This window comes from Chelonia mydas, chromosome 5 (genome assembly GCF_015237465.2).
Source record: "Chelonia mydas isolate rCheMyd1 chromosome 5, rCheMyd1.pri.v2, whole genome shotgun sequence".
Classification (NCBI taxonomy): Eukaryota; Metazoa; Chordata; order Testudines; family Cheloniidae; genus Chelonia; species Chelonia mydas.
The window spans coordinates 744,849-763,892 of record NC_051245.2 but is presented as its reverse complement, the minus strand read 5'-3'; the positions used below and the strand labels follow the sequence as shown (position 1 = coordinate 763,892).

Here is a 19,044-nt window from a genome sequence, read left to right as displayed (position 1 = left end):
TGGACATTCAATAACAGATTTAAAGGTAGCCATCCTTCAACAGAAAAAACTTCAAAAACAGACTTCAAAGAGAAACTGCAGAACTGGAATTAATTTGCAAACTGGACACCATCAAATTAGGCCTGAATAAAGACTGGGAGTGGCTGGGTCATTACAAAAAGTAATTTTCCCTCATAGAATCATAGAATCATAGAATATCAGGGTTGGAAGGGACCCCAGAAGGTCATCTAGTCCAACCCCCTGCTCGAAGCAGGACCAATTCCCAGTTAAATCATCCCAGCCAGGGCTTTGTCAAACCTGACCTTAAAAACCTCTAAGGAAGGAGATTCTACCACCTCCCTAGGTAACGCATTCCAGTGTTTCACCACCCTCTTAGTGAAAAAGTTTTTCCTAATATCCAATCTAAACCTCCCCCATTGCAACTTGAGACCATTACTCCTCGTTCTGTCATCTGCTACCATTGAGAACAGTCTAGAGCCATCCTCTTTGGAACCCCCTTTCAGGTAGTTGAAAGCAGCTATCAAATCCCCCCTCATTCTTCTCTTCTGCAGACTAAACAATCCCAGCTCCCTCAGCCTCTCCTCATAAGTCATGTGCTCTAGACCCCTAATCATTTTTGTTGCCCTTGCTGGACTCTCTCCAATTTATCCACATCCTTCTTGTAGTGTGGGGCCCAAAACTGGACACAGTACTCCAGATGAGGCCTCACCAGTGTCGAATAGAGGGGAACGATCACGTCCCTCGATCTGCTCGCTATGCCCCTACTTATATATCCCAAAATGCCATTGGCCTTCTTGGCAACAAGGGCACGCTGCTGACTCATATCCAGCTTCTCGTCCACTGTCACCCCTAGGTCCTTTTCCGCAGAACTGCTGCCTAGCCATTCGGTCCCTAGTCTGTAGCGGTGCATTGGATTCTTCCATCCTAAGTGCAGGACCCTGCACTTATCCTTATTGAACCTCATCAGATTTCTTTTGGCCCAATCCTCCAATTTGTCTAGGTCCTTCTGTATCCTATCCCTCCCCTCCAGCGTATCTACCACTCCTCCCAGTTTAGTATCATCCGCAAATTTGCTGAGAGTGCAATCCACACCATCCTCCAGATCATTTATGAAGATATTGAACAAAACCGGCCCCAGGACCGACCCCTGGGGCACTCCACTTGACACCGGCTGCCAACTAGACATGGAGCCATTGATCACTACCCGTTGAGCCCGACAATCTAGCCAGCTTTCTACCCACCTTATAGTGCATTCATCCAGCCCATACTTCCTTAACTTGCTGACAAGAATACTGTTGATACCCTCTGTTGATACCTTCTTGTCAACTGTTGGGAACGGGCCACATCCACCCTGATTGAATTGGCTTTGTTAGCACTGACCCCCCACTTGGTAAGGCAACTCCCATCTTTTCATGTGCTATATATTTATACCTGCTACTGTATTTTCCACTCCATGCATCTGATGAAGTGGGTTCTAGCCCACGAAAGCTTATGCCCAAATCGATGTGTTGGTCTCTAAGGTGCCACAAGGATTCCTTGTTCTTTTTTCTCAGAAATGTGTCAGCCAGTTCCTGAAAAAGAGCTAGTTGTGACTGTCACGGTGTCCCCGGCCGATGCTCTGGAACTGCTCCCCATGAAGCCAGGCAGGACTCTGGGGAAGTCTCCTCTCTGGGAGCAGCCTGTCTGCAGGACACACAGCTCACCCGGCTTCCCCCTTCCTGGGTCTGACCTCGGAGCATTCAGCATCCTCTGTCCCTCCGTGCGCTTCCCACAGCGAGTCCGCCCACGCGGGGCTCCTGGGGAAGCCAGAGGGTCCTGCCCCCCAACTCCGCAGTCAGATGGGACTCTCAGCCAGCCAGTAAAACAGAGGTTTATTAGACGACAGGAACATGGTCTAACACAGAGCTTGTAGGTGCAGAGAACAGGAGCCCTCAGCTGGGTCCATTTTGGGGGGCAGTGAACCAGACAACCACGTCTGCCCTTCACTCCATGTCCCAGCCAGCCCCAAACTGAAACTCCCTCCAGCCCCTCCTCCTCTGGGCTTTGTCCCTTTCCCGGCCCAGGAGGGCACCGGATTCCTTTATTCTCCAACCCTTTAGCTCTCACCTTGCAGGGGGGAAGGGCCCAGGCCATCAGTTGCCAGGAAACAGGGTGTCGGCCATTCTCTGTGTCCAGACCCCTGCACACACCTGCCCTCCAGGGCTCTGCAATGATCACACACCCTTACCCCACCACCTAGATACTTAAGAACTGCCTAGGGGAAACTGAGGCACCCCCACACTATTCAGAGGAAACATTAAGAACAGTCCCGCTTCGTCACATCTCTCCCCCCTTCGAGACTGAACTGAGCAGGGTCACTTTAGCCAGTGACCTGGGGAAGTTCGACCCCACCAACGTTTCCATGGATGCTCCAGCATTTCTCCCATTCCTTAGCATCGGCTTGCATCAGCCCCGCATCCAGCCCTGTGTCTGAGCGTCCGTGAATACTATAAAGGCCTTGGCAAAGTCGGGGTTTACCAGATTTACCGGGCCCTGGATAACAGCCTCCTTCAATGCACAGAGCACCTTCTGGCACTGCTCAGTCCAGACCAGCTCCTCTGGCTTCCCCTTCTTACATAGCTTAGCGATGGGGCAGCTGGGGAGCTCAAGTGGGATACAAACTTCCAGTAGTACCCCGCCATCCCAATGAAGGTCTGGACCTGTTTCTTGGTCTGGGGAACAGGACACTCTCTGATTATCTCCACCTTACACTTTTCAGCTTTTATCGGCAGTCCTGCCTCCTTGAGTCAGCCCAGCACCCTCTTCACCTGGGCCACATACTGTTCACTTACAGAACTAGCATGGAGACAGTCCTCTCTCAACAACCTTGTCTCCTCAACAAGCTGGCCAAACACAGCCACTTGGTTATAGGACTGTTTAATTTTCTTAACAGCTTTCACTTCATCTGAGACCTTCTCAAAGCTCTCCACACTGGATCTTTCAACAGGAAAGTCGGTGGATCCATTCACAACAGAAAATTTCTGGCTGTTAGGAACTGAAACTTTCTTGATTAAATCACTTTCACACCCTTCAGTTGCAGTAAACTGCTTGCAAAGACTCCATGAGGATTCCTTTCCTTAGGGGCTTTTCTATGCAACAATTCACCCTTCCCAGAAATTCTGCCGTTACCCTCTTTACCGAGGGCTTGCTCTAGAGGAACACTTTCCTGAGCAACAACAGACTGTTTTCAGAGTAACAGCCGTGTTAGTCTGTATTCGCAAAAAGAAAAGGAGTACTTGTGGCACCTTAGAGACTAACCAATTTATTTGAGCATAAGCTTTCGTGAGCTACAGCTCACTTCATCGGATGCATACTGTGGAAAGTGTAGAAGACATTATATACACACAAAGCATGAAAAAATACCTCCCCCCACCCCACTCTCCTGCTGGTAATAGCTTATCTAAAGTGATCATCAAGTTGGGCCATTTCCAGCACAAATCCAGGTTTTCTCACCCTCCGCCCCCCCACACACAAACTCACTCTCCTGCTGGTAATAGCCTATCCAAAGTGACCACTCTCCTTACAACATGCATGAAAATCAAGGTGGGCCATTTCCAGCACAAATACAGGTTTTCTCACCCCCCCACCCCTTTCCCAAAAAAACCACACACACACAAACTTACTCTCCTGCTGGTAATAGCTTATCCAAAGTGACCACTCTCCCTATAATGTGCATGAAAATCAAGGTGAGCCATTTCCAGCACAAATCCAAGTTTAACCAGAACGTCTGGGGGGGGGGGGGTAGGAAAAAACAAGGGGAAATAGGCTACCTTGCATAATGACTTAGCCACTCCCAGTCTCTATTCAAGCCTAAGTTAATAGTATCCAATTTGCAAATGAATTCCAATTCAGCAGTCTCTTGCTGGAGTCTGGATTTGAAGTTTTTTTGTTGTAATATCGCAACTTTCATGTCTGTAATCGCGTGACCAGAGATCATGTGCCAGCAATGCCCCTCTGCCATGTACACTGGCCAAACTGGCCAGTCTCTACACAAAAGAATAAATGGACACAAATCAGACATCAGGAATGGTAACATATAAAAGCCAGTAAGAGGACACTTCAATCGCCCTGGACATTCAATAACAGATTTAAAGGTAGCCATCCTTCAACAAAAAAACTTCAAATCCAGACTCCAGCGAGAGACTGCTGAATTGGAATTCATTTGCAAATTGGATACAATTAACTTAGGCTTGAATAGAGACTGGGAGTGGCTAAGTCATTATGCAAGGTAACCTATTTCCCCTTGTTTTTTCCTACCTGCCCCACCCCCCCAGACGTTCTTGTTAAACCCTGGATTTGTGCTGGAAATGGCCCACCTTGATTATCATACACATTTTAAGGAGAGGTTTCAGAGTAACAGCCGTGTTAGTCTTTATTTGCAAAAAGAAAAGGAGGACTTGTGGCACCTTAGAGACTAATCAATTTATTTGAGCATGAGCTTTCGTGAGCTACAGCTCACTTCATCGGATGCATACTGTGGAAACTGCAGAAGACATTATATACACAGAGACCATGAAACAATACCTCCTCCCACCCCACTCTCCTGCTGGTAATAGCTTATCTAAAGTGATCATCAAGTTGGGCCATTTCCAGCACAAATCCAGGTTTTCTCACCCTCCGCCCCCCCCCCCCCCCCCCCCCCGCACAAACTCACTCTCCTGCTGGTAATAGCCCATCCAAAGTGACCACTCTCTTCACAATGTGTATGATAATCAAGGTGGGCCATTTCCTGCAGAAATCCAGGTTCTCTCACCCCCTCACCCCCCTCCAAAAACCACACACACAAACTCACTCTCCTGCTGGTAATAGCCTATCCAAAGTGACCACTCTCCTTACAACGTGCATGAAAATCAAGGTGGGCCATTTCCAGCACAAATACAGGTTTTCTCACCCACCACCCTTCCCAAAAAAACCACACACACACAAACTTACTCTCCTGCTGGTAATAGCTTATCCAAAGTGACCACTCTCCCTACAATGTGCATGATAATCAAGGTGGGCCATTTCTAGCACAAATCCAGGTTTTCTCACACACACCCCCCCCCAACACACACACAAACTCACTCTCCTCCTGGCAATAGCTCATCCAAACTGACCACTCTCCCCACAATGTGCATGACAATCAAGGTGGGCCATTTCCAGCATAAATCCAAGTTTAACCAGAACGTCTGGGGGGGGGGGGTAGGAAAAAACAAGGGGAAATAGGTTACCTTGCATAATGACTTAGCCACTCCCAGTCTCTATTTAAGCCTAAATTAATAGTATCCAATTTGCAAATGAATTCCAATTCAGCAGTTTCTCGCTGGAGTCTGGATTTGAAGTTTTTTTGTTGTAAGATAGCGACCTTCATGTCTGTGATTGCGTGACCAGAGAGATTGAAGTGTTCTCCGACTGGTTTATGAATGTTATAATTCTTGACATCTGATTTGTGTCCATTTATTCTTTTACGTAGAGACTGTCCAGTTTGACCAATGTACATGGCAGAGGGGCATTGCTGGCACATGATGGCATCTATCACATTGGTGGATGTGCAGGTGAACGAGCCTCTGATAGTGTGGCTGATGTTATTAGGCCCTGTGATGGTGCCCCCTGAATAGATATGTGGGCACAGTTGGCAACGGGCTTTGTTGCAAGGATAGGTTCCTGGGCTAGTGGTTCTGTTGTGTGGTAGGTGGTTGTTGGTGAGTATTCGCTTCAGGTTGGGGGGCTGTCTGTAGGCAAGGACTGGCCTTTCTCCCAAGATTTGTGAGAGTGTTGGGTCATCCTTCAGGATAGGTTGTAGATCCTTAATAATGCGTTGGAGGGGTTTTAGTTGGGGGCTGAAGGTGACGGCTAGTGGCGTTCTGTTATTTTCTTTGTTAGGCCTGTCCTGTAGTAGGTGACTTCTGGGAACTCTTCTGGCTCTATCAATCTGTTTCTTCACTTCCGCAGGTGGGTATTGTAGTTGTAAGAATGCTTGATAGAGATCTTGTAGGTGCGATACAACCGCATTTGCTCTAACCCCTCAGACAGAGACAAACAGAGAGGCTGAAGGTGCCACAAGTACTCCTTTTCTTTTTGCGAATACAGACTAACACGGCTGTTACTCTGAAACCTCCCCATTGACCATCACCTTCCGCTCCCACTGGGGGTCTGAGGGGCCAGGCCCCAGGAAACTCCACACAGACATATAGGTTGGGGTCAGGAGTGGGAGCCTGTCCACCTCCCCACCCATCTGGCTGACGGAGTCTATGGCCTTGGGACCCAGCAAGGGAGCTAGACACCGGGGCTTTTCCGCAGGGTCCCCCTGGTTCAAATCTCCAGCCTGCTCAAACGCAGTGAGGTGGGCACCCACATCCCCCCACTCCTTAACCGGGGGCAGCAATTTAGTCTCGAGGTTCCCTGCGGAACTGGCCCCTCGGGGTCTATCCCCACTCACCCCTGGGAGGTCCCCTAGGCCTCTCCGCTCCACCACCGCCAGTTCATGCTGCTGCTGCTTCTGCAGCTCTTTCTCGGGCTCTCGCTGTCTCTCACAGTCCTCTTGCTCTCTCGGACTCAGCTCCAATCCCGTTCACCTCCGATCCCCGGATGGGGAACCTGATTGTGAAGACCCCCGTCTGGTCGGGGACAGGAGTCTTAGGGATGCCTGGCTACCACTCCAGCTGCTCCCAGATCCTGCTATAGCCCCACCTGGGTCAGGAATCTGTTCCTTAGAGCGGTCATCCTCCTCCAGCTGCACGATGAACTGTGCCTTGGTGAACTTTCCAACGCTCAACCCTCTCTTTCTGCACAGGGTTACAATGTCCTTCTTAAGGAGATGGTGACAGGCCGTCACTCCGCTGTTCCCAAGTTGTTGTGGACTCACAGGCCTGTGTGCTCTCAGCTCCCCACGGTTTCCAGGGAGAACCCCTAGTGTGCCAGCCCTTCTCGAGGTCACCTCCTCTTTGCCAGGGTCAAGCTGCAGACTCCTCCACCCCTGGGACCGCTCGCTGCAATCCCCAGGGGAACCCTGTTACTGCAAAAGTCCTTCTCTCTCCCAGGGCCAAGCCGCAGGCTCCTCCGCCCCTGAGACTGCTCACCGCAGTCCCCAGGGGGACCCCATTACTGCACAGTCCTTCTTGCTGGTCACACACTCCCAGGGGTTAACCGCCCCCTGGAACCGCTCCTCTCTGAGCCTTCAGCACGCCTGGTCCTCGTCAATCCCCCTTCGTTTTACTGCTCCCCAGTCACTCACTGCAGGAAGCGCCATCCATGGGGTGCAGTACATCCCACCGCTACCACCAGTTGTCACATAGTCCCCAGGCGATGCTCTGAAACTGCTCCCTACGAAGCCAGTCAGGACTCTGGGGAAGTCTCCTCTCTGGGAGCAGCCTGTCTGCAGGACACACAGCTCACACAGCTTCCACCTTCCTGGGTCTGACCTCAGAGCATTCAGCATCCTCTGCCCCTCTGTGCGCTTCCCACAGCGAGTCCGCCCAGGCGGCGTCCTGGGGAAGCCAGAGGGTCCTGTCCCCCAGCTTCGCAGTCAGACGGGACTCTCAGCCAGCCAGTAAAACAGAGGTTTATTAGACGACAGGAGCATGGTCTAGCACAGAGCTTGCAGGTGCAGAGAACAGGACCCCTCAGCTGGGTCCATTTTGGGGGCAGTGAGCCTGACAACCATGTCTGCCCTTCACGTCCCAGCCAGCCCCCAACTGAAACTCCCTCCAGCCCCTCCTCCTCTGGGCTTTGTCCCTTTTCCAGGCCAGGAGGTCACCAGATTCCTTTGTTCTCCAACCCTTTAGCTCTCACCTTGAAGGGGGGAAGGGCCAGGCCATCAGCTGCCAGGAAACAGGGTGTTGGCCATTGTCTGTGTCCAGACACCTTCACACACCTGCCCTCTAGGGCTCTGCAACGATCATACACACTTACCCCACCCCCTAGAGACTTAAGAACTGCATAGGGGAAACTGAGGCACCCCCACACTGTTCAGAGGAAACATTAAGAACAGTTCCACTTTGTCACAGAGACCCACCTGCCAAACATGTCAGTGTCACATCACAGCGCAAGGGCCAGCCCCACAGACCTCACTGCACTGTTTGCAAACCTGAGGGAACCAGGAACACGGTCAACCAGAGGCTTCATGGGGTTCAGCAGATAAGAACATAAGACTATCTGGTCTACAAAATCATGACTGGGATGGAGAAAGTAAACAAGGAAGTGTAATTTACTCCTTCTCATAACACAAGAACTAGGAGTCACCCAATGGAATTAACAGGCAGCAGGTTTAAAACAAACAAAAGGAAGCATTTCTTCACACAACACACAGTCAACCTGTGGAACTCCTTGCCAGGGGATGTTGTGAAGGCCAAGAGTATAACAGGGTTCAAAAAAGAACTAGATAAGTTCATGGAGGATAGGTCTATCAATGGCTATGAGCCAGGATGGGCAGGGATGGTGTCCCTAGCCTCTGTTTGCCAGACGCTGAGAATGGGCGACAGGGGATGGATCACTTGGTGATTCCCTGTTCTGTGCATTCCCTCTGGGGCACCGGGCACTGGCCACTGTCAGCAGACAGGATACTGGGCTAGATGGACCTTTGGTCTGAGCCAGTCTGGCCGCTCTTATGTTCTTATGTTTAAAGCCGAGGGGACCAGGAGCACGGGCGACCGGAAGCTCTAGGGGTTTGGCAGATATGGGCAGAGCTGTAACTCGACATATTTGCGCCCCCTGCTGGTTTTTTCCAGCATTTCTCCACCCCCGTGACTCTGTGCCCTGGGCGGTTGCCCCACTTGCCCCCCTGGCTCTGGCCTTGGCTGAGGGAGGCCCTGGCTTGGGGCAGGGACTGGGCAAGGATGCAGAAGAGGAGGAGGCTGGGGCTGAAGTTTCCATCACTCGAAACCTTTCAGCTGAGCTGGGACGTCTCTCTCTGAGCGCTCCCCTGTAGCTCAGCCAGGAGCTGTTGGGTGGGATGCAGGCCTGGCTGGGTGGGAGAAGTAAATCTGTAGCTATGCCCCCTCCCTGCTCCCATCATCTCCACCTGGCAGCCAGGCCCACCAGCAAAGCCTCCTCCACCCCCTCCCCGTTGCAGACAGGCTCCCTGCACCTACACACATGATTCACCAGCTAAATTTCTCTGCAGGGCGCGGGGCAGGGCCCTCCCGCCAGGCGCTGGGGATGGTGCGGCTCACTGCCCAGCTCCCTGTGATTGTGCAGTCAGGGCGTGGGGCGGTGTCCCCTGCCCTGTTCCCTCCTGGGGAAGCTGCTCACGCCCTGGGGGTGCACTCGGCCAAGCTGCCGGTAGGAGGTGCTGGGACACTCGCTGCTGAGGGGGGCAGGGGGCAGCAGGAGGCTCTGCCCGTGTGGAGGGGGCAGGCTAGTTCCTGGCCAGGGCTGGGGCAGGGAGCCGTGCTCTGGGCCGGGAGAGGAGGGAGGGAGCTGAGGTTGGTGGGCTGCGCGTACTGGCCCGTTCAGCTGGGTTTGCGGTAACAGCACCCTCCAGAGGCAGGGCCAGCGCCCACCCCTGGGGGTCGCCCTGACCTTCGGCTTGACAGTAACGGCAGCTGCAGCCCCTCAAACAACAAGGGGGCAAATACAGGCTGGCGCCTCCCAGAGCCAGGGCAGAAAGGCCGCCAGGGCCTGGCCAGGGCCCTTCCGAGCAGCCTGCTGCCCATGGCAGGACTGGAGACAAGAGAAACCGGGGCGTGGGGGGCTTAGGCTGGCGGGGGCTCAGGTTTGGGGCTCAGGCTGCAGGAGGCTCAGGTGGGAGACTTGGGGTGCAGGGGGCTCAGGTTGGGGGACTTGGGCTCCCGGCATTTGGGTCACAGGGTTTGGGCCCAGTCTGACTTGGAGCTGAAAGTTCAAAGGAGCCCAAAGCTGCAGGACAGAGACCCTCCCTCCACCCTGCCAGGATTCCCAGAGTTTCTTGTGCCCGGAGCCAGGGACCTCTGTGTGGTGCCAAGTGAGAGCATCCCTCAAACTGAACCTCCCCTGCCCCATGGAGCCTGCTGCCCCCAGGCCAGGAGCTCCCCCCTGGGGCCCTCCTGCCCCTAGAGCTCCGCTCTCTGTATAGCTCAGCCGGGGTCCTCAGGCCAGCACCTGCCCACTCCGTGCTGCGCTCACATCAGCCCCCCTGGCCCCACCTGGCACACACGGGCCCATCCAGCGAGCGGCCAAACGCTTCCCACCAGCAGCCCAGCAGGGCAGGCGGCACATGGCCGGTCACTGGCAAACGCTTCTGGGAACTTCAGGTCCCACTGCAGGAAAAACAACTTTCAAAAGCCAGCAGTTGCTCAATACCTGGCACGGCCAACGAGTGAGGTCGCTGGAGCTATAAATAGGGGCCTGACTGGAGGGAGACTCACCTGGTGTCTGCAGGTGGCTTCCACTCCCAGAGATGATGGGGAAAGTCGCCTTCTCCCTGCTCCTCGCCCTGGCTCTGGTGACCCTCGGGGTCTCCTCAGGGAGAAAGGTATGGGGCAGGGCGAGGGGCCAAGGGGGCTGGGTGCTGGCTCTGGGACGTCTCAGGTGGGGCAGGGTGAGGGGCCGAGGGGGCTGGGCGCTGGCTCTGGGCTGTCTCAGGCGGGGCAGGGTGAGGGGCCGAGGGGGCTGGACGCTGGCTCTAGGACGTCTCAGGTGGGGCAGGGCGAGGGGCCGAGGGGGCTGGGCGCTGGCTCTGGGACGTCTCAGGTGGGGCAGGGTGAGGGGCCGAGGGGGCTGGGTGCTGGCTCTGGGCTGTCTCAGGCCAGGCAGGGTGAGGGGCCGAGGGGGCTGGACGCTGGCTCTAGGACGTCTCAGGTGGGGCAGGGCGAGGGGCCGAGGGGGCTGGGCCCTGGCTCTGGGACGTCTCAGGTGGGGCAGGACGAGGGGCCGAGGGGGCTGGGCGCTGGCTCTGGGACGTCTCAGGTGGGGCAGGGCGAGGGGCCGAGGGGGCTGGACGCTGGCTCTAGGACGTCTCAGGTGGGGCAGGGCGAGGGGCCGAGGGGGCTGGACGCTGGCTCTGGGACGTCTCAGGCGGGGCAGGGTGAGGGGCCGAGGGGGCTGGACGCTGGCTCTAGGACGTCTCAGGTGGGGCAGGGTGAGGGGCCGAGGGGGCTGGACGCTGGCTCTGTGCTGTCTCAGGCGGGGCAGGGTGAGGGGCCGAGGGGGCTGGACGCTCGCTCTGGGCTGTCTCAGGCCAGGCAGGGTGAGGGGCCGAGGGGGCTGGGCGCTGGCTCTGGGCCGGGTCAGGGGGCTCTTGCTTGGGGCAGGATGGCGTGACAACCTGGGGTGAGGAGCAATGGGGTCAGGCACTGAAATGAGTCTTGGGGAGGCAAGAGGGGGGTAGGGACTTTCCCCCCGCCGCGATTTTACTCTCCAGGGAAAGCAGCAGCATCTCTTGCAGCAGCGTTTGGACTGAGCCGCTTCACGTCCCAGTGGGGAGATTCCCCCTCCAGCAAAGGGCAGGGACAGGAATGGCTCCGGGGTTTGTTGTTTTATTGTGACGGGAAAGAACTCCCGGGGCGCCCAGCAGATGAATGTCGCAGTGGGTGGGCAAAGGGGTGGGGCAGGAAATGCCTCCCGTGAATGTGTGACAATGGGCAGTGCGGTGCTTGGGGTGCCCTAAAACCCAGAGCAAGCTGGGGGAGCCGTGTCACAGCCGGCAGACACAGCTGGGCAAGCAGACGCACAGTGTGAGGGGGCCAGATGCAGCAGGCTCGGCTCTGCAAAGCTCCCAATCTTCAGCACTGGGACACAAGACTCCCTTCGATTTGATAGCATGACACCCCCTTTTCTGGCTGCTGGTCACCTTCAGGGTGTTTGGCACCGGGATCCTGTGGCCGGGCCTGTGCGAGGGTAGAGCAGGGTGAATTGGGCACGCGGGAATTCCCAGCCTGGATTCCTCCATGGGGCCGATTAACTCAGTTTCCCATCGCTAAACCTAGCCAATACCAGCTTCTTCAGAGGAAGGTGTGTGGAAGCATGAAGGAGACAGTAACCGGATTAAAGTGCCCCAGAAGAGCTTCTGCCTGAACCCAGCAGTCAGGGGTGCACTCCTGCCCAGAAGCAGGAGTGGTCAGAGCCCTCCCAAAACTTGTATGTGTTTTAATCGTTACTGTTCTATTTCAGTCTGGTTTCATTCACCATAGAAACATCTGAGCCTTTTCTGAACGCTGCTAAGCTTGTGGCCTTGATGAAATCATGTGGCAGAGAGTTCCACAGACTGTGCAGAGTATGAGAAAGTATTTCCTTTGGATCAGTTTTAAATTTGCTGCCTTTCAGTTTTATGTAATGTTCCTGTGTGATGAGAATGAGCAGCAGCACCCAGGAACCTCCTTTGTCCTAGTCACTATCATGTGTCCCTCTGTCATGTTAGCTCTTATTTGTCACCTCTCTGTCTCCCCCCCTCCATCTCTACCCATCCTTGTCACCCCTTTGCGAACCCCTCGACTCCCGCAGTGTCTGGTTTGAAGGGGGGAGGCCAAAACGGAACACGGGCTCCTCGGAAGGGCTTCCCAGGAATTTATAGAACATACCAAAAAAACAATGTTAAGAGACTGGTAAGAAAAAGTCAAGCGCTCAAAAGTTAGGAAATACCAGGTTGCCCAGACAACCTGAATTCATCCGCTCCATGCTACAGTCTCTAATTCCACAGTCACAGCCCGGCCCCTGCCCAGTCGGTGCACACAGGCTCATCGGATGCCTCGTTATGCCATATTTGCTTTTATGCTCGTTATTCCGGTGTGGCCCTGGGCTTCATTTACTGCGCACTGTTTAAAGCCTGCCCAGAACACCGAGCTGCTCATGTCCTCCTGGGTTTCTCGAAGTAGCTCTTCCTGGAGTATTTTAGTGGGTTACAAATATTCATGAGTTTCTGTTCCTGGAAATCCTTGGGAAGGGCTCTGAAACGAGCGAGGAGAATGCTTTGCCTAGAACATCTGCCTTATGGTGAGAGAAAGCGGCTCGAGCTATTTAGTTTCTCACAGAGACGGCTCAGCGGTGACTGGAACATGGAGCAGAAATCCATACGCGGGGCAGAGATTTCAGAACCAGCCAGCCACTTGATCTAGCAGCCAAAGGCAGAACAAGACTAGAAATCAGGTGCAAATTTTAACAGAGGGGAATTAACCTTGGGAATGCCTGACCTAGGGACGTGGCGGAGTTTGAAAGTCAAGACTGGGCGTCGTCCTCAGAGCTCTGCTGTAGCACAGCCAGCAGGGACGCTCGTGATCCGCAGGGCCCTTCGGCCCCTAAAATCCATGGTATGAAGTGCCCCCATTTTACAGGTGGGGAACGGAGATGCCAAGGTCAAGGCAGATCTGTCACAAGTGTTGGCTCATTTTGGATGTCCTGTTTGTGAGGCCGAGGGTCTGGTTTGTCAGAGAACTTGGCGTTTGACAGCGCTCTCCTCGCTCAAAGCCCAGCTCCCGCTGACTGCAGGGGTGAGCGCCCCGCGCTTCTGCAAATCTCAGCCCCATCGTCTCGGGTCAGGCGCCCAGAAAATGAGCGCACTGGGGCTCTTTGTGCAAAGGCTGGTGCAGGTGACTTGCCCATCATCACCTGAGACCCGTGTGGCAGAGGCAGGGACAGAATCTCATCTCAAGGGCAGCATTCAGCTTCCACCATGACACCATCCTCTCTCTTCCTGCGGTCCCCTGCCTCAGTCACTCGCACCTTCCAGCTTCTGCAACAAATGAGGCAGGGGTCCTACAGACCACGGCTCATTCCCTGCACAGCCCCAGGTCAGCCCCAGAGCAGGTCTGTACCGAGCACTGAATGAGATGGGTCCTGTAGGAAACTAGCGTGTGAGCTTGTAGTTAAAGACATGGACCTCGCTGCCATGAGATCTCACTGAAGCCATCAGCTGAGCAGGCTTTGGAGAGGGGCTGCGTGTTCCTGTGGGCAATGGGAACAGCCGGAGACATTGTGCAAGGAGAAAAACACAGCACAGGAAGGGATCTGACCCCAGAGCCAGCCATTCCCTGCAGGTTTGGGGCAGAGAATCCGATCACAGACCCATGCTCTGTTCCTCTCCTGGTTTGTGGGTCTGGCTCCCGTGTTCAGCGCTCTCAGGGGCATGGCCTAGGGGAGCATCCGACCCTGCAGCGCTGCAGGGGAGGGACCCATCCTGCTGACCGTGTCCCTCTTTCAGTGCGTCCTGTCTGGACTGTGGAAGAATGAGCTGGGCTCTAACATGACCATCTCTGCCGTGAACGCCGATGGGGGATTCACCGGTTCGTACCACACGGCAGTGACGGCCACCGACAAACACATCCGGGTGTCACCCCTGAAGGGGTCCCAGAAGCCCACGAGCCGGAGGAAGGAGCCGACCTTTGGCTTCACCGTGAGCTGGACGTTCTCAAGTACGTGGCCCGAGGATTCAGTGCCCGGGGTGGAGGGGAACGGAGGGGAATTCAGTGCTAACCAGGCTGACACACTTCCCCGCCCAGTCTCTGCACCGTCCTCTGCTCTTTCGGCCCCTTAACGCTCAGCTTTGGCCAGTGCCAGGGGCTCTGAGCCAGAACTGAACAGACTGGAAACGAGATACAAATGTACCAACCTCAAACCAAAGGGCTGGGGCCCGGCCTAGCCCCCCTCCCAGACCCATGGTGGGGGGCCCGTTGCTCACCCTGGGCTGTGTCTCCAAGGCCATGTGGTCAGAGCTCCTGGGGTCCATCCTCGGCTCTGCCTGGGACTTGCCGAAGGCTCTTGGGCAGCTTCCCCATCACCTCTCCACCTGCCCTCGGGGACCCTTGGGGGACCAACCTCCCCAGCTGGGTGCGAGGCTTCAAGTGCTCTGGGGACGAGAGGCCCTGGGGGACACTGCAAGCTGCTTTGTCTCCTCCCTGGCTTGTCCACGGCAGCCTGCTGGGGCCGCTGCCAGAGCTGTGCACGTCCCAGCACCGGTGTTGCTGTGAACGTTAGTCACTGTCTGTATTAGGTAGTGCCGAGGTCCCTGTGGTGCTAGGCGCTGTACAGACCCAGCCCCTGGCTCAGCGCTCAGCCATCCCGTGCGCACAGGGCACTTGTCGGCCTCCCCAGGCTGGGTGCGAGGCCTTGCTCAGCAGACGCGCTGGGAACCATTACTGGGAACCGCCTCCTGGGGGGCTCCGAAGCCACGGGCAGGGGGTGGGGGCAGCAGGAGCATGTCCCCCTTCAGACGCGGGGGCTGTGAGACACAGGGGTGGAGGGGGAGCCTGGAGGAGGGAGTGCAAACTGGAGCCATCCAGAGCAGACTGAGGGGTGGGGATGGAGCCTTAAGGCTCATGGGGGGTGGGGGGAGGGAGGGAGGAGAAGCAGGAGAACCTGAGGCAGGAACTTCCATTCAGCACCTGCCTCCAGCCCCATCCCATTAGTCTTCCCCATTCCCTTCTGCCCCTCCCCGGTCCCTATCCCCCGCTTCCTATCCCACCCTTTCCCCACCCTGCCCCATCCTCATCTGCCCTCCTGACCCCTCTGCCCCCTCCACCCAACTCTGCCCCCTGTCCTGCATCGCTTCACCCCTCTGCACTGCAGACAGGCTGCGCCCTCCATCCCTCTGCCCGGCCTGGGGAAAGCAGGGGGCCAGTGAGCGCACAGGAAAGGCAAGTTCTCGCTCTCAGTGCCAGGGCCCGGGGCCAAAGAGGCAATTGCAGGGAAAGTCCCGCTCAGCCCCACGCTCAGGGAATCTTGGGGGCACTTAGCCGACAAACTCTAGCAAGTGTCTATGGAGCATGTGTGAAGGGAGACTTTTCAGGGACTTGTAACTTGCCCAACTTGGGGCTGGCCAAAGGCCAGTCTCCCCCACTGCCAAGTGTCGAGTCCCAGCTCAAGCATGGGGCACTCAAACTTCCCAGTGAGAAGGTGGTATGAATTTTTTAACATGGCAAAATTAACGTATTTTCCCCCAACCTTGTTCTTGGAAATGGCTGAACCATATTATGATAAGAAGTAAAAGAATCCCAAACCTCAGCAGCCTGAGACAGATGCCTGGCATGGGAAACTTCAGCTGAACTGTTGAAATGCGGCAAGTTATAAACAACTGAGAACAGGGTCTTATAATGGAAAACGTTGGGCACCCTTAACTCTCGGTGCTGCTGCCAGCTCCACCGATACCATGACTCTTTCTCCTGTTCTGTAGCGGTTCCTTCCACTCCTGTCGTGCTTTAAGCAACTCTGCCTCCTTCCCTGGGGTCTGGGCTCTGTCTCTCGAGGGCCTCACTGACTTTCACTCCTGTCGGGTTCCCCCGCAGACTCAGTGACCGTCTTCGTGGGCCAGTGCTTCGTGGATGATAAAGGGAAGGAAACTCTGAAGACCATGTGGCTTCTGCGTGAGGAGGTCAGCTCCCCCGGCGCCGACTGGAAAGCGACCAGGTGGGTGACCGGGCACCGATTGCCCAGGAGCGAAGGACTGGAGCTGGGACTGGCCCCGTCTCTGTGCCAAGGGCAGGGCTGGGATCCCGGCTCTGGTCCAAGGGCTCCTAGCGCTGGAGATGTAGGAAAACCAGCCTGCGGGGACAGGGCATGGCTCTCAGCCCAGAGTCACAAACCCATGGGGACCCTTCGCCCTCCAGTGTCTCGCTGGGGGAGGATGAAGTGGTGTGAACCGAAGGCAGGTTTATTCCCCAAGGCTGCAGAGTTCCCTGAGCCCTGTCACACCCCAGGGCTGTGATCCCGGGGGCCAGAGCCAAGTCCCCCCAGGCCTGTGAGAGACTAATGGGGGAACAGAGAGTGGGCGGGGCAGCTTGTCACTGGGAAGCAGCCCCTGGGAACAGAACCATCTCCGGGGGTGCAGGCGGCTGGGGCACCTGGAAGAACTGGGGGAGGCTGGATAATGAGGCTTCGGGCAGCCCTGGCAAAGCCGTTCCCTGCTGTTACCCTGGGCTGGGCCCCAGCAAAGGCCTAGTTACCCCATGACACAGCCACACACGCCTGCCACTGCTGAACCTTTCCCCTCACGGGGCTGCTAGTGCCCCACGGCCCTGCCCGCCTTATGGAGAGGCCCACGGGGAGTGGGGGAGGGGGCTGCCTGTCCTGGGGGCACCTCCGGGGGCACCAAGGGGAGATTTGAGCGAGTGGCTGCTGGAGGGTCCCTGCCCCCAATGGCCCTGCGGAGCACCATGGGGATGTGCAGCCTGCGGAGCCCCTGCCCCCCCCCCCCCGGGTGCTGCTGGGTGGCTCTGAGGCCCTGCCAGTGCAGGATGCCCACAGCCACGCTGCCTCCCTGGGCTGGGCAGCTGGGTGCCCCCCCGAGGTGGAGCCTGGAGGAGGCGTTTCCCCAGGCAGCGGTGCTCAGGCAGGTGGCCTGGGAGGGGGTGTCCTTCTTTGGTCTTTTCTCCTTCTGAGGCTGTTGCACTTTGGCCCCTTCCGCCCCCTCCTCCCCCCCGTATCGGGCAGCACCAAGCACATGGTCTGTGCTGGGCAAATAACAGGTGAGAACAAACCACAGAGGGAAAATACCAGGCGCTGACGGGCTGCTCAGTCTAGCAGGGAAAGGGGGGACAAGAACCAATGGCTGGAAGCTGAAGCTGGACAAATTCCCATCAGAAATAAGGCCCAAATGTTTAACCCTTGGAGCAAGAGGCCAGGGCAGTGCTGGGTTCTCCAGCTCTTCACGGGCTTCAGATCAAACGCAGCTGCTTTTCTGGAAGATGCTTCAGCCATTCACGAGGTACTGGGCTCAGGGCGGGGGGCGGGGGGCACTGTGGCTGGCCTGTGCTACACAGGAGCTCAGCCTGGATGAGCTGATGGTCCCTTCTGACTAAGGGTAAGATTCTGTCCCAGGGATTTTTAGTAAAAGTCAGGGACTGGTTGTGGGCAATGAACAAAAATTCATGGAAGCCTGCAACAAACAAAGAAACAAACAGAGCCTGCCAGGGCTTTCAGCTGACCCAACCCCAGCCGCCACTCCAGAGACCCCGGTGCTGACAGCTGCTCCATCCCTGCTCCAGAAGAAGTCCTGGAGGTCATGGAAAGTCACAGAATCTGTGACCTCCCTGACAGAATTGTAGCCTTACTTCTGACTGTCACTCTTTGAATCTATGAATTCTGCACTTCCCCGCAGGGTCGGCACAAACATTTTCACCCGGATCAAGTGATTCGTGGGCGAATCCGTGAGGAGCGACGGTGCCTGGTGACCCTGTTTGCTGGGCTGCAGAATCACCCGTCTCTGTCTCCACCTCCCCCTCGCTCTCCGGTGACCCCCCCAGAATCGCTGTCCTCGCCCCCCCATGCTGCAGTTTAGTTCCTTTCCCAGTAAAGCTCTAGCGCGGGAGGCAAATGAGTCTCTGGTGTTTTTACCGCTCTTGGCCCTTGGGGTGAAGCTGTTGCTGAGCCGTGAGTCCCACCTGCCCCTCCCTGGATTCCCCGGGAGGTGCCGGATTCTCTCCCATTAGCTGGGCCCTTCCTGGGACACCCCTTGGCAGGTTCATCCCCCTGGGTCGCTCCTTTGCTCCCTGCCCATAGCCGGGGGCACAGAATGCAGCAGCCGGTGTACAGCCCCAAGGAGACGCCCTTCCCGGCTAAACGGCCCTTCGCTCACTCGGGAGGTTCCGGTCCAGCGCTCTCAGCCCTGGGTTTCGTTTCTCTCGGGCATCCGGCGCCGCCCACCTTGAGATCTAGGCACCAGAAGCCAAATAAACATTTTTCACTGGAAAAACAGGGCTCAGTTCTGTGTTGTTCTCCACGGGAGGTGTAAGGCTCCGGAGGAACCTGGCACGGGGAAAGGGACGGGCAAAACCTGTGGACTAAAGCTCTGGAGATTCAAAGTCACATGTTCCCACCCACCCCTGACTAAAATCCCACTGTAGCTTGGATCTGACTGGAGCAGTTGGGAACCCTGCCCCCCGCCATTGAGCAGGAAGGGAGAGGCCTTGAAGCGGGACCTGACCTCATCTCCTGGGATTTGAACAGCACACGGCGCATGGGGCTGGCTGGCCCTGGTGCAGAGGTGGAGGGGCCAGTCCCTGGGGCAGGCCCACATTAACACACTGGGGCAATAATCCAAAGGGGGAGGGAGGCCTTTGGGGAGCAGGACCTGCTCCACCCCCATGGGGAGCAGCTAGTCCTGGATCCCACAAGGGCAGAGGC

The 19,044-nt window shown here is 56.2% G+C and overlaps 1 protein-coding gene across 1 annotated transcript; it reads left to right on the top strand.

Annotated features, from left to right (window-relative positions):
* Nucleotides 1-10,311: 10,311 nt before the first annotated feature.
* Nucleotides 10,312-18,613, top strand: LOC119566650 (avidin). Its single transcript, XM_037902755.1, has 4 exons — nt 10,312-10,468; nt 14,129-14,339; nt 16,209-16,329; nt 18,020-18,613. Exons 1-4 carry the CDS (start codon nt 10,394-10,396, stop codon nt 18,051-18,053), a joined length of 441 nt encoding a protein of 146 aa, XP_037758683.1. The 5' UTR covers nt 10,312-10,393; the 3' UTR covers nt 18,054-18,613.
* The last annotated feature ends 431 nt before the right edge of the window (nt 18,614-19,044 follow it).

What these genes read in the sequence shown, in the direction of transcription:
- LOC119566650 (XM_037902755.1), top strand. Translation starts at nt 10,394, where the DNA reads ATGATGGGGAAAGTCGCCTTCTCCCTGCTCCTCGCCCTGGCTCTGGTG. An exon ending in GGGTCTCCTCAGGGAGAAAG is followed by an intron (nt 10,469 to 14,128) that starts GTATGGGGCAGG and finishes TCCCTCTTTCAG; the next exon opens with TGCGTCCTGTCTGGACTGTG. An exon ending in CGTGAGCTGGACGTTCTCAA is followed by an intron (nt 14,340 to 16,208) that starts GTACGTGGCCCG and finishes GTTCCCCCGCAG; the next exon opens with ACTCAGTGACCGTCTTCGTG.